Genomic DNA, 19,955 nt, shown 5'->3' on the forward strand with positions numbered 1-19,955 from the left:
CGAAATGCCTTATCACAAGTATACCATTCACAGTCTCTGTAAGCCTTCAGTAGTAGAGTAGTTGCTCAAGCAGAATTTCTGTAGTTATATCCTCACTTTAGAGTTGTAAACTCATACTTGAAAGGTCTTGCTCACTCGGCTGCCCAACCCCGAATCCAACATTGCGTTTTCTGACAAACGGCAGTGTTTACACCTCTCGTGACTGTCCGGTATAAAGCCACCAAAATCATTTCCTCCTTAAAACACTCAAAACTTGCTGCATGCCCAGTATGTTGACAAAGCTGAATGCTGTTAATGTGTCGCATAGGGAATAATCTACAGCACAGAAACATGCTATGATTATAAAAAAAAAAATGCTTGTTTTTAACCTTGTTATTCCTCTTTGGGACATTTTACCGCCTCCCTCCCAATCACAACTTAAAGGGACACTGTAGGCACTATAACCATTTCATCTCATTGAACTGGTGATAGTACCTGGAGACTGCTGACACTGCCCCTCCATTGAGTGCTCAACGATTTTCGAGCAGTTTAACATGGTATGAGGGCCCCTGGCAACCCACAGCCTTGCCCTACTGGAAGTATGACTACGGTAAAGGTTACACACTTCTTTCTAGCCGTACCAATTCATACCAGCAATGGGGACTGTGATAGGCTGCAAGTGATCAGCTGACACAATCAACCAATAATTGCTGCCAATTGCTGCCGTAGCTAAAGCATATCATCCAATGATAACTCAGTTTGAGCTCCTGCAGTAACTCCTACTTACAACCAATTATTGTATTCCTTTAGTATTTTAACTCTTAACTTCACAGTGCTAAGGGAAAAAAGAATATAATAGGACAGTGAATGGCTGTGGGGCGGAGTTATGTCTGCAAGTTATCGCGCACTGATCTCTCATTGGTTGAGTTGCTTGCGTCCATTCGGGAAGATGTCTAGTGAAGGGGGGGGGGGGGCTATAATTACCCCAATGTCTATTTTAGCACTCCCATTCTTTCACTGCCACGCTTGATTGACAAAATCAGCCTTGACAATGTGAAGAAGTAAAATTCTGCCTTATCACTACAACTGAGGAAGGGATGGCCCCTGGGTGCTTAGGAGACACCCTGTTATTGTCTAACAGCCCCCCAAATATCTTGATGGGGAAAATAAATGAAGGAATGTTGCCCACAGATTTTTTTTCTACTGAGCTATAGTGTCCCTTTTTAAGGCTTTACCCAGTTATCGCCTAGGTAGGGATCAGGAATCATTTTGCGTAAATACATGTTGATCAAGCTGCTGCTTCATCCATGGACATGAGGCACTGAAACTATGCTGAATCGTTTATAATCTGCTGGTAAGTAGGAAGATATCCTAATATCTTCTCTCCGTCCTGGCATGGAAGAGGTTAGTGTTATTCTTCCAGTGACTCCTCTCCTCGTATCACATTGGATTGTGTTTACATCATTGACTGCAAAGCCTCCCTCAGATGGGATGACATTTCTCCCAGCTTGTCGCTTAGACATTGATGCTCAAGGTAAAAATAGCTGTTTTTATTGAAGAATCAGCAAATGCACCCAGTCGTTCAGAGAGCGCAGCATTTTCTCTGAGCTCATACAGCTCAAACAAGCGACCAAGGAAACATGACCATAGGATGCTACTGTTCTAGTCCTCAATGTGGAGGGGAGACAATAAAAGGATTCAAAGCTTTCATAATGCTTCCATTCAGAGCCTGCTGGACTTCAAAATGGCCAAGATTTGTAATATTCTAACAGGCAAAATAAATAATGAATTGCTCCCCTCCTAGGAGATTGGTCTTTTATTAGAACCTGCTTAGAAAACAATGCTTTAGAGCACATTAACTTTTGCCTCAATTTTTTATTTTAATACATTTCGAATAGTTTGGAAAACATAGTGATAGATTATTTGGAGAACTGGAGTACAGTGCTTTATTGTGGTTTTAAAAGTTACCGTACTTTGTTCTACAGTGCAGGTACTATTATAGAGCCACTATAGTTTTGTATTTTCAAGTTAATTTTTGTTTTAATATCATTTTCCGATTCTGTTCACATTTCTGTTTGTTTCTACTTAGTTTATTTCATGGACACTATTTATATAAATAACTGACGATAAAACTAATATAAATATTGTGTGTATAGGTTTATATTCGCTATGTTGTCAGATTTATTTAAATTAACCCCCCCCCCCCCAAATAAAATAAAGTTACCTGCGCTCTCTCCTAAATCCCTGTCAATATTAAAACAAATGGAGATTATTTTGTTACGTCAATGGCCATTGGAGGGAATGCCCGCCTGCCACGTCAAGGCAAACCTCTCAGGTGGGTCCTACACCGACCTTTCACCCTGCTTCCTTGAGCTTCTGGCAAAGATATCTCTACTGAGACAGAGAGGGGTATTTTTTATATACACCCCTATATACTTATTAACCCTTAATAGGGAACACACTGGATCGGCGGCAGCATTGTAATATAGCTGTGTGATACAAACCGTGAATACGAAAAAAATGTTAAAAAGTCATGTGCTCAAACTCCCATCACTCTTGGGCGGCAGCAACAACCATAGTACACATCAGCCCCAATACATACAGTAAAAACCAAAGAAAATGTTACCTGCGCTCTCTCCTAAATCCCTATGTATATTTAAACAAATGGAGGTCATTTAGTTACTCCAAACACTAAAACACTACAGCATTAGGAATACATGTCAGAATACAATAAATGCATAGTGTTCCTTTAAATAAAGTTTCAAGGTTTATTAGCTAAACAGCAAGTTGCTGTGTTAGACATTTGTATTCACTGGATTTGACTAATTTCTTCCAGGTCTACAATTTTGTAACTTGGGTGTAATTTCCCTGAAATTCCCTGTTTACATAATGAGCAGATCTAAAACGTAAAAAAAAAAAAAAAGCGAGAGAGAGACAAAAAAATATAAATATTATGTTTCTGGTTGCATTATTTTAGTTTCTATTCTTCTAGTTTGTATGTACTGCTGGATCCGAGGTGTTCGGCCTCTCAGTGTGAAAACCGTTCCTCTCCTACCTATTATTGAGAACTCTGTTTACATCTGGCCGGTTTCTCTGGCACGTTAACAAAGTCCATGAAGCAAAAAAAAAAAAAAAAAAACGCAAGCGGACCTAGATCGCTGGCAGCAATTAGTCTGCTGATTACTGAAAGAGGATTGCAATTTCAGGGCTAAAAGGACGGGCAACAGGCAAAAGGATTTGAAATGAGATTATAGAATTAAAAAGCTCCTTGCTTTTGTTCGGCGTATAATGCAACGATTTTGCTCAAGTGAGTGAAACAATCCAGTTTGCCGATTGCAGAGCTAGATCGATGTCCTACGGCTCTCTGAAAAACGTCTGCGTGCATGCTGACCTCAGGCGGAGAGCTCAAAGACTAGCGTATTATCCTTTATCCTTCACTACCTCCTCCTAGTTTTAATATGTTTTATATGAAAAGCACTTAAAATACAACCAATACAGCAATAATGTAAAGAGCAGGAAAGGATCGCGAGTGGTTTGTGCTATTTTTTTTTTTTTTTTTAAATAAAAAAAAGTGCTTTTCACTTTAATTTTATCTTTCAAAAAGACACTCTGATGTAACTGCCTTCATCACCAGCAACACCACATTAAAAAGATGTTTAGATCCGAAATGTCGCCTTTTCATTGGAGACTGTGCCGGTTTACTCTCCTCATTTACATTTTATTAGTGTTTTACTAGTCAGGTGTGTAGTGGAGGTAAGTAGAAACTAGTCCTCTGCATTTTGAACAGTGCTGCCTGCACACAGAAGATTGTCCGTTATTTACTAAAGTGAGAATTCAAAATGAGTTGCTGACTCAGATAATTTTTCCAGTTCGGCTATTTAGTGAATAAGGCTGTATGATGTATTTTACCTGGATAGAAGCGCATTTCAGCACAACCATATTTTCTGTTTTCCCCACAAATAGAAGAGTAGTTTTCTGGGTACCAAGAACACATATTTTGCAACTGGGATCCACTTTTTCTTCTATTATATATTTTTGCTTAGCATTATCGCCGTCTCCCATTTTAATCTTAGAATAGTGTTAAATGCCGTAGGACTTGGTCCACAAGAGAAAATAGCAGACTTCTCATGTGAACGAAGTTGCCTGTGACTGGGAAAAGTCCATGTGGAACAGACAGCTTTAATGACTTCTGATAATTAATCTGTTACCAATGAGTGATAGACCAGACCTCGAGAAAGTGTCAATTTAACCACATATCTAGGCCAAATGCTCCAGTATTTTCTTCCCATCCTAATCTTCCATTGGTCCATTTGAGAATTGCAGTTTATAGGGCGGTGAGCCTGTGGATAATTTAACACTGTGTGGTGTCACACATTCCAAAAAGCACACTTCACTCAGAATGTATTACAAAATTAATATAACATGGCAAAAGGAAACCCAAATGCATAATTTGTATTGATTTTATATGTAGGTTGTGCAATTTAAAAATAAATAAATGTTTATCATTCTTAATTTGGTGTTAAGGTTGAACATTTACAGACTTGAATTGGAGGTACAGTTAAAAGTGAAAGATGAGGTTTCTGTGTGAAGAACAATTTTGGAGTATAGTTTTTTATTTTATTTTATTTTTTTTAAACGTAAAAAAAATAATAATATAGCATTCACCATGGAAACCAGAGGATTGTTCCTGCTTCACTTTTAGCAGAGTTGCTATTTCTATAGAAACGCCAGTCTTTCGCCTTTAAACGTAATTCAATATCAAGTAGTCGTCAGTGTGAGTCTGTATTCCTAAATAAAGTCTCACTGACAATGGAAGTCTTTGCCTTTTGACACATACATATGTAATATAAAAGGGTTGACACCCTTTTCGGTGCCAAACAAAAGAGGGAGCAAACTAATTCACTTTGCCTCTAGGCGCATCCTACGCACTCGCTGGCACTGAAAAAGTTAATAAACATGTTGAAAGGATGCTCTGTGTCTGAACACATCCTCTATTTATTGTACATATAAATGGTGCCATTTGCTCTCTTCCCCTTCCCCCTTCCCCTTCCACCTCTTGGCTTGGTAGGAGAATGGGTTAAACAGGATCAGTTCCTTCATATTGCAGAGTTGCCTGTCTCCATAGCAATGCATACCAGTATTGTAATCTAATACAAAACATGTGTCTCTGCAGCATAAACACAGCCTCTCACACCAATCACTGCCTGGCAGCCCTGCCGAGGTGCTAAAGGAGGGTCCCTGGCAGACTGCAGCACTAGCAACTGCTCACCCTTGCTACATACATTCTGTTCTGGAAGGATACCTTACCTGCTCTGACCCTACTCTAGGCCGGACACAGTTTGCATAGAACTATACGTACGACAACGTGCATGCATGGCTGTCCCTTTTTTGTGTATAGTTTGTGCTGTGCGCTCATGGGGTTTCCCGAATATTGGGTTCTCTCTCCTTCCCTGGCTTCCATCAGGGAGATTATGAAAGTTTGTACATTGCAAACAAGAATAGTTAGAATAGATATGAATAATGTAAGTAGAGTATAAATTTTGTTCAGCTGAAATAACACATTGTTTTGTGTTTTTCTTTAATCAATTTATGTATGTTTTATGTTGCTGTGGAGCCTGGGAAAGCCCTATTTCAAAAAGACTGGTCTGACTCAACACGCTTTTAGGGTTCGTTCCTTGTTCGGTGTAAGATGTTGCCCAATTCTGATGCTTGTGGATTCTGTGCATATGTTGTATATAAAATACAACATTGCTAAACTGTAGCAATGAGTCAGAACATTCTCATGGTTTCCATGGTGACTGCTCCTCTTTCATAACATTGCCCCAGCTTTGCTCTTCTGACGGCTAATGGCACTGCAGAATTTTATTTCCCATGATGCTCCACTATGTCTAGAGTTCGCCGTTGTCAAACCCCAATATGGAGAAAAGTATTTTACAACTAAGAGAATACCCAGGGTGTTGTATTAGTAGAGTGAGATTTATTACCCTATTATAAGGAACGTCCTGCCCACGTAGGTGGGGGAAGGCAAGGACCAGGCACCCTCTTTGGCTGTGTGTTACACACTTGTCTATTTAGACGTCATTTTGTCCTTGTTTGTGTTTTCAATAAATACATTGTTTGCTTTGAGCACTCTCCGAACTGACACACTAGCCTTATTGTGAATCACACATGTGGGGGATTTACAACTATTCACTTGGTTGTCACACTTCCAGGACTCTTAGACCAGGCCTTAGAAAACGGCAAACTGTGCACTTTTTATGAAACTATTTTAAGGAACACAATCATCAGATTTGTGGTGTTTTTTCTATTTTGTTTAATGCGGATTAAAACTAGTTTTGTTTAGAATGCTTTGCGTATAATCTGCTCACTTGTTGTTCTGAACCCTCTGATATCAAATGGCTGGTTTTAGTAGAACTGATAATCACATTTTTCACAAACTGTACAATAATAGTGGTTAGCGCTATTATAATGGTATAAATGACGAGACATATTCACCGGGCTAATCACGAAATTGTTAATTACAAGCAATTAAAAAAATTAAAAAAAAAAAAAATCTATTATTATTTTTTTATTATTTTAAGTCCAAAATAGCTGAACTGATACAGGTTAACTTTGAAAGTCTCAATTTAGATCATGTAGATCTGTATGTTTGTTTGGTTTTTTTTAGTGCTTATTTTTTCTTTTCTAAAATGAAATTATTATAAATCCTGCCTCTCCCTCCCCCCCTTGCAAAAAAGTAACTGCTAGTAAATAGAATAAAAGTTTTTTTCTATAAAAGTGATTTTTCCCTAAAAATGCTTTTGTAAAGTACATATACATGTTACCTTAATCCCGGCACCTGTATGTAGGAGCCAGGTTTAATTTAAAAAGCATTTGATGGGAGGATTGGTTTTCATGTAAATAAATTCTTGCAAACATTTACCTCTTTAGAAGAATGTCTTCTTGGGACTTAATCAGCCGCCGGCGCTTCTCACGCAGGCATTGTTGACTGTAACTAGGCAACAGATAATTGTGATATTAACTGCCTTTTAAAGCCAGGGGCAGCAGCTGCAAAAAAAACTGTCCCTTTTTCTTTTTTTTTTTCTTTTTAAAAATCGCAATAACATGTAGAATGATCCTGATTATATCAGCTTTTCTCTGCGAAAGATGAGACTAGTAAATTTAATGGCGTGATGCCTTGATCTTCTGTACCTAACACATAAAGCCCCGGCTTCTCAATGTACTTTGTAGACTCTAGCTGCCTGCAGAGTAATAATTCTACTAATGATTTATTATTGACACTTTTCGTCATTAAAGTAGTTCCTACCTCTTTAGTGTTGCCCGTTTTCAGGGCATAAGTGCGCCTTCCCATCTTTGGTGTCTAGGGGCTCAGATCCAGACATGGTTTATGAGTATGTTTAGCAGAACTCCACAGCAATAAAATGTTCAGCAATATGTTTTTTATGCGTGTCATACAGTTCTGAATCAATAAAAGCATTGGCAATGTTCTGTGTGTGATTGCATCACAGTGCTAAGGAACAATAAAACTCACAGTAGTGTGTGCTGTGCACGAGTGTACCCCAAAGATCCTCTGTAATACAACTGTTATCTGCACTGTTAAATTACTAGCAGGCATAGGCAACCTTCGGCACTCCAGATGTTTTGGACTACACCTCCCACGATGCTTTGTCAACATTATGGGTGTAAGAGCATTATGGGGGATGTGGTACTCAACATCTGGAGTGCCGAAGGTTGCCTATCCCTGTACTAGAGAGTTAAGTAGCAATGAAAGTAAAATTAATATGCAGTATCACAGAGCTCCACTGCATTGTCACTGCAGTATGTGAACTTTGAGCTCCACGGCAATAAAACTCTTATATACGCACATATAGAGGTATAATCCTTGCCCACTGCTCTGGATCAGTAATCCCTTAGTACTTTATACTGTATAACCATCTTACAGAGCTCCACTGTAAGAAAATTTGTAGGAATAGGGATCTATGTGAATGGCATAGCATACAGAGTTATATGAAGGACTGTTGGCCTATCATAATTTCTCATAATTACTGGAATAGTCCTGAATTCTGGCAACTCCTCCCGGCATTAGATTGTCTCTGTGGTCTTTCTAAATATTATAGGGGTATTACAGGGTCATAAGACATTTTTTTTATTATTATTTTTGGTTTATTTTTATGCTTTGACCATATTCCTTAGAAAGTCCTGGCTTACCTACAGTGGTACTCCCCCAGGTGGATGCTTCAGCATTGTACACCCATGATATTCTTAAAATTATGTTAATACAGTTCATTCAAACAAGGCTCACAAAGAGATGTTCTCTGTGCTAGAAATGGGAAAAGGTTTATGCCAAAGATTCCATTTAATTCTCTTGAAGGTTCCAAGTTTAGAGTTAATCAAATTTTCCATAAGTCAGCGGTAGCCAGCATATTTCGCTTTGCTATGGAACTACCACTCCCGAGATGCTCGGCTATCACAGACCTCTATCCTCACGTCATAGGGCGACGGCTGTGAGTTATACGATTTTTTTACTTCCTTTATGGCTGGTAAGCTGCATGCTGACTGCACCAGGCCTACAGGTTATTAGATGAATTGATTTGCTTGAAACTAAGCCTAACGCGAATCTGCGGCACAAAGACAAACTTTTTCAGCTTACATTTGTCTCATTTAATGAGCTGTTCTCGTGTTAATCACATCGTTTAGTTAAGTGGTCTCATTAGGAACGTGTTACAGAAGCTATATTAAGAAGAAGAAAAAATCTTTAGAAAAGCAGACCATTCCTTGCACGCTGTCTGATCGGTGGCAGAATAGGCTGTTCCCAAGCTTCCAAAAAATTGTCCCGTTTGTATATCACGGCGGGCTAATTTTGGCAATCACTCAAATTCTTTTTTTTTTTTTTTTTTTTTTAAAATAATGTTTCCATTTAATTTAAGGATTATTTGGAGAGAGGGTATTTCATGGCAGTGTTGGGTGGTTTCATATTTTGAAACTGAAAATGTAATTCAGAACAAGCACAGAATGTCTTATTTGCAGAGTCTGATTTATAAACACATTTATTGTACTTTAAAGACACAGTACTGTGAACTTTGGTGAATTGAATCTTTGTTATACTCTCCAACTGAAAAGGTACAGTAGAATGGAAGAAGGGGGGCAGATGAATTTAGACCTAGAAATAGGGACACGTGGGATGTATCCTGACTGGCTTGCTCTTCCTTTGCCTCGATATTTTCAAGTCAGACCTTCATTTCACAGTAGGTTAATACGTTGGGACAGATATTAAAAATAATTATTTTCGTGTTACAAGAGTGTCTCTAATAAAATCAAATGGCTGAGATCTGATGAGCAATGCAGCGTCTACATCAGTAGCTGTAAAAATAATGTGTTTTGCATGCACGGTGTTTAACCATAGGGATTATTCTCTAACCAGTAATTTGCTCACACTATGGGGCCGAACATTTGAGTTTGTATAAGACTCAGCTGAAAGTCTTGTCTGATGTTATACGTTTTGATCACCACTTCTACAAAGATGACTGCTAATCAGTTGCTGTGGCTTTTTTTTTATTACACCTTTAGTGCAGTAAAGGAACACTCCAGAGGGAATCACCCAGCTTTTTTCTTTCACTACTATTGAGAGGACTCAGAAATGTATCTTTTGTAGCAAATCCCTGATCTGATGACCATTCATTCTCGGTAGTCTGCCCAAATCTTGGATTGGATGAGACTTTGAAGTATTTACTGATCTCCTGTTAATTTCTATGGAAGAATTATCTAGGACCTGCGTGTATATATCACATCACACATACATGACCAACATGACCATCAATTCCTTCTCTAAATGTACTTTTGCGCACTGTTTTCATTATAAATATTGTTTCAGTGAGAGGTTCCCTGCTCCCAGCTTCTTACCTGACTAGGTTCCAGGTGAAATGTCCACATTTAGTCATTGAAGTGATCAATCAAGGGTGGAGATGTGGTGACCAGGCTCCAGTCATTATCAGCACTTGGTGAAGTGATGGCTGAGGCGATGGACCTCTGGTGACCAGTTTCCATTCAGTCCTGGCATTTACTTTTTGACAAAAGAGATTGAGCGTTGTTAACCTATGATGACCAGTTTCCAATCAGTCTCAGCATTCCTCACTGGCGTGATCTATCAACATTCTTTTTAAATCCATTCACTGGTGCCTTTCATTTTTTGATCAGCATGAATCTGGTATCTGTCACAAAGTAACAGTTCACATGCCCTGCTTAACCCATGCTTTACATTTTGTTGCCGAAATATTTGTTTTGCTTGTTTTAAAAGGATGCATGAAACCATATGAACATTTGCTGCTATGTGTGTTTTACTTTATCATGCAATGCAGACCTTTGTTTATACAGTGTGTATCTGATTTTATTTTATTCCCATACAGTGTTTATACACAGATTGCAATGTTTGTTAAATAAAGATTTGACACAATGCTGTTTAGTTGGATGCTCGCTCCTCCTAATATTAGTTTTCTATAAACAATCCAGAAGTTGGAGCTTGCTTTGAGACTGTCATTCCCCTGGCAGAGGGGAGCAAGTGCTTTGCAATTCTTCCTCTCTAAATAAACACACAGGGCAAGTTGGACAGCTGACACCGTGTGCAGGAAAGCAAGACCTCCTTTCTTGTACTGTGAATTGACCGTGTACGGCAATGATGTCAAGTACCCTTATACTGAATAGCTTGCCGACCAGGGAACAGTCTCGATTTCTCTGAAGTGCAACTGGGGAGGTTGCTACAAAGTGTCTCCTATTGTTATATTGTCATTCCAGCTACTTAAAGGGTCAGAACACCCATAAAAGTACAATACCATAGTATTACAGTGACAGCCATGATTCTGATACTGTGTGTGATCTCCACTACGAAAGTAGAACTCATTCAACATCTGTGTTCATTCCAGGGCTGCACAATGTAATTGACTTGTGTCTTTTCATTTTTATACAATGAAACGTTTTCTCAAGAGATAAAAGTTTGTTTTAGCCACTGAAAATACGCTGGATTAATCATATCTCCATAACTGTTGTTTGACATGCCTGTTATATTGTATTTGGGATTAATTGGTTTGTTTAAACAATGTTTCTTTTTCCCCCCCATTTTACAGCACATCTGTCCCACCACTTTGGCCTGGAAGCACCTTTTTTAAGAAGAATGGAGCCCTTCTGCAAGGTAAGACCGGGTACCCTGCGTAGGAAGAGTGGCTTTGAGTGTCTGCTGATATGTTCCCTCTTATGCCTGCATACCTGGGAAGTCAAACCTCCTCTCCTCTCGTGAGATTTTTCTTTGCATTTGGAGACCTGTTCTGTCATTTTAATTGCTTTATTCAATCATCTCTTTTGACAGTTTCTAGACTTACAAAATCTAAGCTGTAACCATTAACGTGCTGTAATGAAATGAGGAATGATGCATTGCTGTATGCTCAGGGATTTGGATAGCTGCCTGAACCTTTCTCAGTAACCTTTTCGTTTCTGGCCAATGTGGCATTGAAGTAGTTATGGTGCCAACATACAAGATATTGCAGGCAATGTCTCAATCACTAGATTCATTAATGGTGTAGGTGTCTTGACTTTATGCAAATGTGAACAAATGACTTGACACGTGTGCTTTTCAATAAGGTGCATTTTCAGTTGTTAACTCGAATCTGGCTTAACAAAAAAGGGGCGTTATACTGGGGTGGAATAATAACATTGAAGCGTTAACCTCCGCTGTGAGAAATGCACTCAGCTGGCTAATAATTGATCAACTATTAAATAGCCTAATACTGGCAGGTTTTTTGGCGAAAATATAGTTTTGTTTGGTCTGATAGATTATTTTACGTTAGTGCACCAGTGACTATTTGGATAGACTCTCGTGTAATTGTGAGTGTAGTAATGTTGTGACTAGGTTTACATTATTTATATAATGTAGTTTAAGTATTTTGTATTTTACATCACTTGGTTAGAACAGTGATAACATTACTGCCTTAGAACCAAGAAACCAGATCCGAATCCCACCTCAGACGGTAAGACGCCGAACGATCTATATATCCACCTACATCAAACCCTTCTAGATTGTATGCTCATTTCAGCATGGCCTTCTTCACCTTCAAATATTGTAAAATATTTGGAATATGTTGGTTCTATAAAAAAATAAAATGATCATTTGCAATACGCCCATAATAACACTTTCCTATTCCCCTGTATTGTGTCTGTCTAGGTTTGGAAGCTGGAATATTGTGCGATATGTGATAGAATACTGGGCATGCAAGTCTCTGCCCAGAACCCTGGGTTACCATGGAAATAGGCTTTGCATTTTCTTGATAAAGACATTTAAATTCCCTTACCTTAAATAGACTTGTGTTGAAGTGTTGCTAAATATGTGTATTTTAAAACCACTGTCAAGGTTGCGCTATAAATATGATTCTTGAACTTGCTCCCCTGAGGATCTGTTCGCAAATAGCTTTATTTTATTTTATTTTATTTTTTATTTTTTTTACTTCTCTCGCTACTAGTTGAACTACCCTACCCCTTACCTGCTTTCACTGCACCGCGTCCTTGTGCTGTTTGAGGATATTTGTGTCCACCCATTGCTCATGACCCCTACTAGTGGAAATATTTGACTTCTCCAATCAGACAGGTTTCTCCCAAATTTTAGCAAGTTTTTGAAAACCCACTTATTCCCCAAACACCTCTTTAACTTCCATAACTCTATCATGACACCAGCTGATCACAAGGTTTCCAGTCCCTCTGCTGCCCTGTGATGTATGAACTCTTTTCTTGTTCTTCTAGTAAGTTTCTAGCTCTTAGGAGTGTGCACCCCACTAAGTGTGATAAGCTATTGTGTGGAAATGTTTTTTGGCTCTGTAATGTTGTTTTCAATATTTCCTGTGACCTATAGTCCTGAAAATTGCATCATACCCCCTTCCTCTTAACTATAAACACTATATTCTCAGAGCTAGTCGTACAATACAACTTAATTATTCATTCCTGGCCAGTGGGCTCACACTATTAAAGTATATCATTGCATTCCAGCACAAATGCAGATAACGGATATTGAGCCATTGCTAAAATATTTCAATAGGTGCAGGTACTGGTCTCTACTTAACTGTGCTCCTTATCCCATGGATTTCATTGACCACACTCGATAAATCCTTGTGCTTTTAAACCAAGGAATAAGGGTTTGCTGAGAAATCTGTCACGGTCTGGTTTCTGAGAGGAAACAATTGTGGATCATATATGTGTAAAAACCCTGCACAAGAGAGGGTCATTATGGGATATTTTTTATTTTTTTTGCAATGTATGCATAACCTATGCAATGCATTAAACACGGTATTAAGTCTACCCTAGAGAATCACTTTATGAATTTGAAGTTATTTTTAAACCGCAGTTCTGGGATAAACTGCGAACATTGTAGCAATTAACAGGGACTGATAACCAGTCCATTATTAGAATATTGCCCTACATTGGTCAAAAGCAAAAATCTGGGCACCATAACAACTTCAAGGGAATTAAGCTGTTATGGTGCCAGGAGGTCCCTGACCCCACATTAGTGATTTAAAACTGTTTAACCCCAAAGCATAGTATCTGGAACACTGTCGCTCTGCCCCCTGTCCTTGGGGCTTTCTCAAGTGGATCAAGCCGCCTCCCCCTCTAACTATATATATATATATATATATATATATAAGGAGATAAACTTGGCACTCACCCTTTTTAAACAAATATTTCTCAATGTTCTTGCCTGGGTGCTGACCTCAGCGTCCGTGTAAATATTCCAATGTAATAAGGTGCACTCACAGGACTTTTTTCAAAGACTTACTTTATTTTTAAGAAGTGAATTCCATGTGAAAATATCAAATCGACGTTTCGACCCCTATAGGGTCTTTTTCAAGATCAATCTTACAGTGTACAACCATGCATATATATAGGTATTTACTAATAATCACTTACCTAAACGGTGTGTGTGACCAAAGCTCCCGCTCGAAAATCTGAAACCCGGAAGTGATTCAGTGCCACCACGTGACTGCGTGTGATGACGCGTGTGCGTCGTTGCCAAGCAACGAATCTAAACAAAATATAGCCTCCAATGGAATATCTATTCCGCGGGCTGCAAGCAGCTCTAGGGGGGCTCGATCGTGTTCCTAAGTGCCAGTGACTGAGTGGTACCTGCCAATAGTAATTGGCAAGGTCCATCCCTGCTTCCCCATGGAGGATTACTATAATGCATTATCTGAACTGTCCGAGAATAAGACGTGGGCTATGAAAAAAGTGACATCACACGTGAAACATAGTGAAAGTGCTAGTGCTAAAACATACAAAATTACAAATAACAACATCCTACCCAATCCTCCTCGGACAGTCCTGCTAAACATAGTTCTGAACATAATAAAATCTTATATAAGGTACTAGGGACAAGACTAATGTAATTAGAGCCCATGTGTATTGTATCATACTATATAAGTGGAGCATATAATACGTGCTACTCTATAATATACCAACTTAATGTATTTTGTCAAATAATCCATATTTACAACATCTAATCATGTCCATCCAAACTTATGGACAAAATATGCACATAACATAGTGCAGATTGTTTACTAATAACTAGTATAAGGCCATGATGCCTTGCTATTCTGAACCTGTTAAAGGTAAAAACCTGAACCCAATCAATCTATACTGGACACTGTGAAGTGTCTGATGAATGGATTACCTATAGTTTAATTTTAGTACTTAAAATAACCAAACAATTATTCTGTGAGAAGCATATTTACAAACATAACTACCAGAAATTACGGTTATTTGATGACCAAAGTGTCTCCCAACTAGACTACCGAAACAATTCCAAATATAAATCTCTAATTCACAAAAACATAGAGTATGTGTTATATTCATTCAAGCCACGGGGTGTGACAGTGTCCAAAGTAAAGATCCAGTATGCTTCTCTTTGAAGCAATATTTTAGATCTGTCTCCTCCCCGAGGTAAGGGTGGCACATGATCTATCGCCATGAATCTGAGTGTTGGAAGTCTGTGTGCTGCTGCAAGGTAGTGTTTGGCTACCGGTTTATCCGTCTTTTGATCCCTGAAGGCTGTCATAATGCCCGATCTGTGGCCTCGGATGCGATCTCGTAGGGTAAGATCTGTCTTCCCTACATAGGATAATCCACATGGACAGGTTATTAAGTAGATGACGTGGTCTGTAGTGCACGTGATGTAGTGTGGAATTTTAATTCTTTTACCGCTATGCGGGTGGGCAAAGGAGTTGCCAGAGTTCATGTGGCTGCACGTGACACACCCACTGCATCTGTAGCATCCCAATTTCTTCCGTATGACATTTTTCTTATAGCTTTGTACAGGGTCATTCCGAATTAAGATGTCACGTAAATTTCTGTTTCTTTTGTAACTGATGATGGGTTTCTTGTTAAATATGACAGGTAGTTGTTTGTCAGATTCCAGTATATCCCAATGTTTTTCTATAGATTGCCGGATTTGAGTAGATCCAGTATGGTAAGTGAGTGGTAAGTACATTGTGGGCATATCGTTGCTAACTTCCCCTTGTATTTCATTAGTCTCCTGTATCCATTTTTCAAATGCCCGACTTTTAGCTTTCTCAAGTGTATTTGACTGGTAGCCTCTTTCTTGAAATCTATGGGTCATGTCGTTCAGTTGTTTCTCTCGGTTCTTTTCATCGCTGTTGTACCTAAGGACCCGCATATATTGGGATATGGGTAAGGAGTCTTTGAAATGTTTCGGATGATAACTGGTATTGGAGAGTAGTGTATTTCTGTCGGTTTTCTTACGATGGAGTGAATATCCAAATTTATTCCCCTCTTTATATATAGTGACATCCAGGAAGGGAATTGCTTCGTCACTATATGTCAGTGTGAATTTAACTGGTGACGATAACTGATTAATATTAGCTACCGTCTCTTCCAATTCCTTAGACGAGCCCTTCCATATCATCAGTACATCGTCGACAAATCGATAATAGGCTACGATCTTGTTCGAAGATTGATGCAAAATATGTTGATGTTCAAATTGGGACATATAGGCATTGGCATACGAAGGTGCCATAGCCGCCCCCATTGCAGTTCCAGTCAGTTGTAAGTAAAATAAATCTTCGAATTTAAAGTAATTGCAGGTGAGTGCAATACTTAAGAATTCTAAAAGATACTCAATTGGTGGTCCGTGATATTTTTCTGATGTTGCAAGTATTTCTCTGAGTGCTTTTATACCCCCCTCATGGGGTATAATAGTGTACAAACTTTGTACATCTAAAGTGGCCAAAATTATGTCATCTGGATCCTCCAGCAAGATCCCTTCCAATCTATTAAGTAGGTCTCTGGTGTCACGAATACACGTCGGTAGTTCTTTAACACTGTCTTTGATGTGAAAATCCACATACTTTGCTATTGGTTCTAACAAACTCCCTCTGGCTGAGACGATGGGTCTTCCTGGGGGGTTGATGCTATCTTTGTGAATTTTTGGGATGGTGTAAAGTACAGGATATATCGGGTGGTCCACGAATAAGTACTTAGATGTAGACATATCCAAATATCCCAGCTGTAGTCCCATCGTGATATGTTCCATGATCCTCTTTTGAAACTTAATGGTAGGATCGAACGTGAGTCTTTGGTAAGTGGTGGTGTCGGATAATTGGCGCATAATTTCTGTCTTGTATTGATGGTATGACATTATAACAATCGCACCACCCTTATCCGCCGCTCGAATGATAATATTAGAGTCTTGTTTTAGATCCATAATTGCCTCCCATTCCCCTTTTGTTAGATTTTGTCTGTGATCCAGGGGTTTCTTGGTAATATTTTCAGCATCTTTCTTTAATGTTTGCATAAAGGTTTTGATTGAGTTGTTTGTTGTTTTTACCTCTTTGATGTATTTCGGTTTAAATGGATTTGTTGAATTATCTGATCGGATATCCTTACGGTGTTCATTATTAATGAGGGTTCGTTGTAATTTGTACATCTCTACTTCCATTTTAAACGGCTCTGGTTTGGATACCGGTACAAATGTTAATCCTTTTGTGAGTGCAGAGTAATGGTCAGCTTTCAGAATTTTTTGAGAAAGGTTAAAGACATTAGTTACCTCTTCCGTATGGGAGGTTTGCCCTTGGAACTTATGTGTCTGTCTCCCCTTCTGTCCTCTCCGTGGAATTCTGTTCTTTTTGTGCCTCTGGTATCCATTCGGGATGTCCCTGGTGATTCTTGTGGAGCCGGGTCTCTTTCTAAAAAAGGTTCTGATCTTCCATGATTTTTGTTCTCTCTGGTTTCAGCGTCCGATGCCGACTCTCCTGAACTAATATCAACCGTTTGGAACGAAGGTTTCTTGATCCGATATCTATATCTGGGAACTTGATCTCTATTTGAGGACTGTGTGCCACTGAGCCACCTATAGACTTGGTGGTATTGATAATCATGGTTATGGATATTCACTCCATCGTAAGAAAACCGACAGAAATACACTACTCTCCAATACCAGTTATCATCCGAAACATTTCAAAGACTCCTTACCCATATCCCAATATATGCGGGTCCTTAGGTACAACAGCGATGAAAACAACCGAGAGAAACAACTGAACGACATGACCCATAGATTTCAAGAAAGAGGCTACCAGTCAAATACACTTGAGAAAGCTAAAAGTCGGGCATTTGAAAAATGGATACAGGAGACTAATGAAATACAAGGGGAAGTTAGCAACGATATGCCCACAATGTACTTACCACTCACTTACCATACTGGATCTACTCAAATCCGGCAATCTATAGAAAAACATTGGGATATACTGGAATCTGACAAACAACTACCTGTCATATTTAACAAGAAACCCATCATCAGTTACAAAAGAAACAGAAATTTACGTGACATCTTAATTCGGAATGACCCTGTACAAAGCTATAAGAAAAATGTCATACGGAAGAAATTGGGATGCTACAGATGCAGTGGGTGTGTCACGTGCAGCCACATGAACTCTGGCAACTCCTTTGCCCACCCGCATAGCGGTAAAAGAATTAAAATTCCACACTACATCACGTGCACTACAGACCACGTCATCTACTTAATAACCTGTCCATGTGGATTATCCTATGTAGGGAAGACAGATCTTACCCTACGAGATCGCATCCGAGGCCACAGATCGGGCATTATGACAGCCTTCAGGGATCAAAAGACGGATAAACCGGTAGCCAAACACTACCTTGCAGCAGCACACAGACTTCCAACACTCAGATTCATGGCGATAGATCATGTGCCACCCTTACCTCGGGGAGGAGACAGATCTAAAATATTGCTTCAAAGAGAAGCATACTGGATCTTTACTTTGGACACTGTCACACCCCGTGGCTTGAATGAATATAACACATACTCTATGTTTTTGTGAATTAGAGATTTATATTTGGAATTGTTTCGGTAGTCTAGTTGGGAGACACTTTGGTCATCAAATAACCGTAATTTCTGGTAGTTATGTTTGTAAATATGCTTCTCACAGAATAATTGTTTGGTTATTTTAAGTACTAAAATTAAACTATAGGTAATCCATTCATCAGACACTTCACAGTGTCCAGTATAGATTGATTGGGTTCAGGTTTTTACCTTTAACAGGTTCAGAATAGCAAGGCATCATGGCCTTATACTAGTTATTAGTAAACAATCTGCACTATGTTATGTGCATATTTTGTCCATAAGTTTGGATGGACATGATTAGATGTTGTAAATATGGATTATTTGACAAAATACATTAAGTTGGTATATTATAGAGTAGCACGTATTATATGCTCCACTTATATAGTATGATACAATACACATGGGCTCTAATTACATTAGTCTTGTCCCTAGTACCTTATATAAGATTTTATTATGTTCAGAACTATGTTTAGCAGGACTGTCCGAGGAGGATTGGGTAGGATGTTGTTATTTGTAATTTTGTATGTTTTAGCACTAGCACTTTCACTATGTTTCACGTGTGATGTCACTTTTTTCATAGCCCACGTCTTATTCTCGGACAGTTCAGATAATGCATTATAGTAATCCTCCATGGGGAAGCAGGGATGGACCTTGCCAATTACTATTGGCAGGTACCACTCAGTCACTGGCACTTAGGAACACGATCGAGCCCCCCTAGAGCTGCTTGCAGCCCGCGGAATAGATATTCCATTGGAGGCTATATTTTGTTTAGATTCGTTGCTTGGCAACGACGCACACGCGTCATCACACGCAGTCACGTGGTGGCACTGAATCACTTCCGGGTTTCAGATTTTCGAGCGGGAGCTTTGGTCACACACACCGTTTAGGTAAGTGATTATTAGTAAATACCTATATATATGCATGGTTGTACACTGTAAGATTGATCTTGAAAAAGACCCTATAGGGGTCGAAACGTCGATTTGATATTTTCACATGGAATTCACTTCTTAAAAATAAAGTAAGTCTTTGAAAAAAGTCCTGTGAGTGCACCTTATTACATTGGAATATATATATATATATATATATATATTTCACATACACAGTGCTATAGTGAAACCTCTATAATATCAGTTGTGATAATCTGTTCTCATTAGTGTATAGTGATAAATCGTTCTTCCTGAATAACACCACACAGAGATTTGTAAACTTGTGCTGAAACGCAGGTGAGAACGTATGTTGATCAAGATTCCATGTACGCTGCGCGTAATGACAGACTAGATTGTAAGCTCTAGGGAACGCAGAAGTAACTCCTCTTGAAATAGTTTCTTTGGAAATCACTTGGACTCTCACAAAGGAGCAAACCACAAGGGAATTCATACATGCTTCGACATGTCCGACATTTCTGTAGCATTTAAACATTGCATCATATTCGTATAACAGGTGCCTGCCCACCCAATTATGCTTTGTGAGCATTTTGGGATTTTAGGTAAGGGATGGAGGGTACCGCCCCCTGTTGTATAGCTATGCTCCATTGATGCCTTGCCTTAACACTGGCTAATATTGTGGGAATAGG

The 19,955-nt window shown here is 39.0% G+C and overlaps 1 protein-coding gene across 6 annotated transcripts in view; it reads left to right on the top strand.

Annotated features, from left to right (window-relative positions):
• Positions 1–19,955, top strand: part of FOXN3 (forkhead box N3) — a 220,076-nt gene that overhangs the window by 159,405 nt on the left and 40,716 nt on the right. For all 6 annotated transcript variants that reach the window (XM_063440079.1, XM_063440081.1, XM_063440082.1 and 3 more), the window contains exon 4: positions 11,097–11,161. In XM_063440079.1, the coding sequence (XP_063296149.1) occupies positions 11,097–11,161 (65 nt within the window). The remainder of the gene's footprint in view (positions 1–11,096; positions 11,162–19,955) is intronic.

The sequence above is a fragment of the Pelobates fuscus genome, chromosome 13, assembly GCF_036172605.1.
Source record: "Pelobates fuscus isolate aPelFus1 chromosome 13, aPelFus1.pri, whole genome shotgun sequence".
Taxonomy (NCBI): domain Eukaryota; kingdom Metazoa; phylum Chordata; class Amphibia; order Anura; family Pelobatidae; genus Pelobates; species Pelobates fuscus.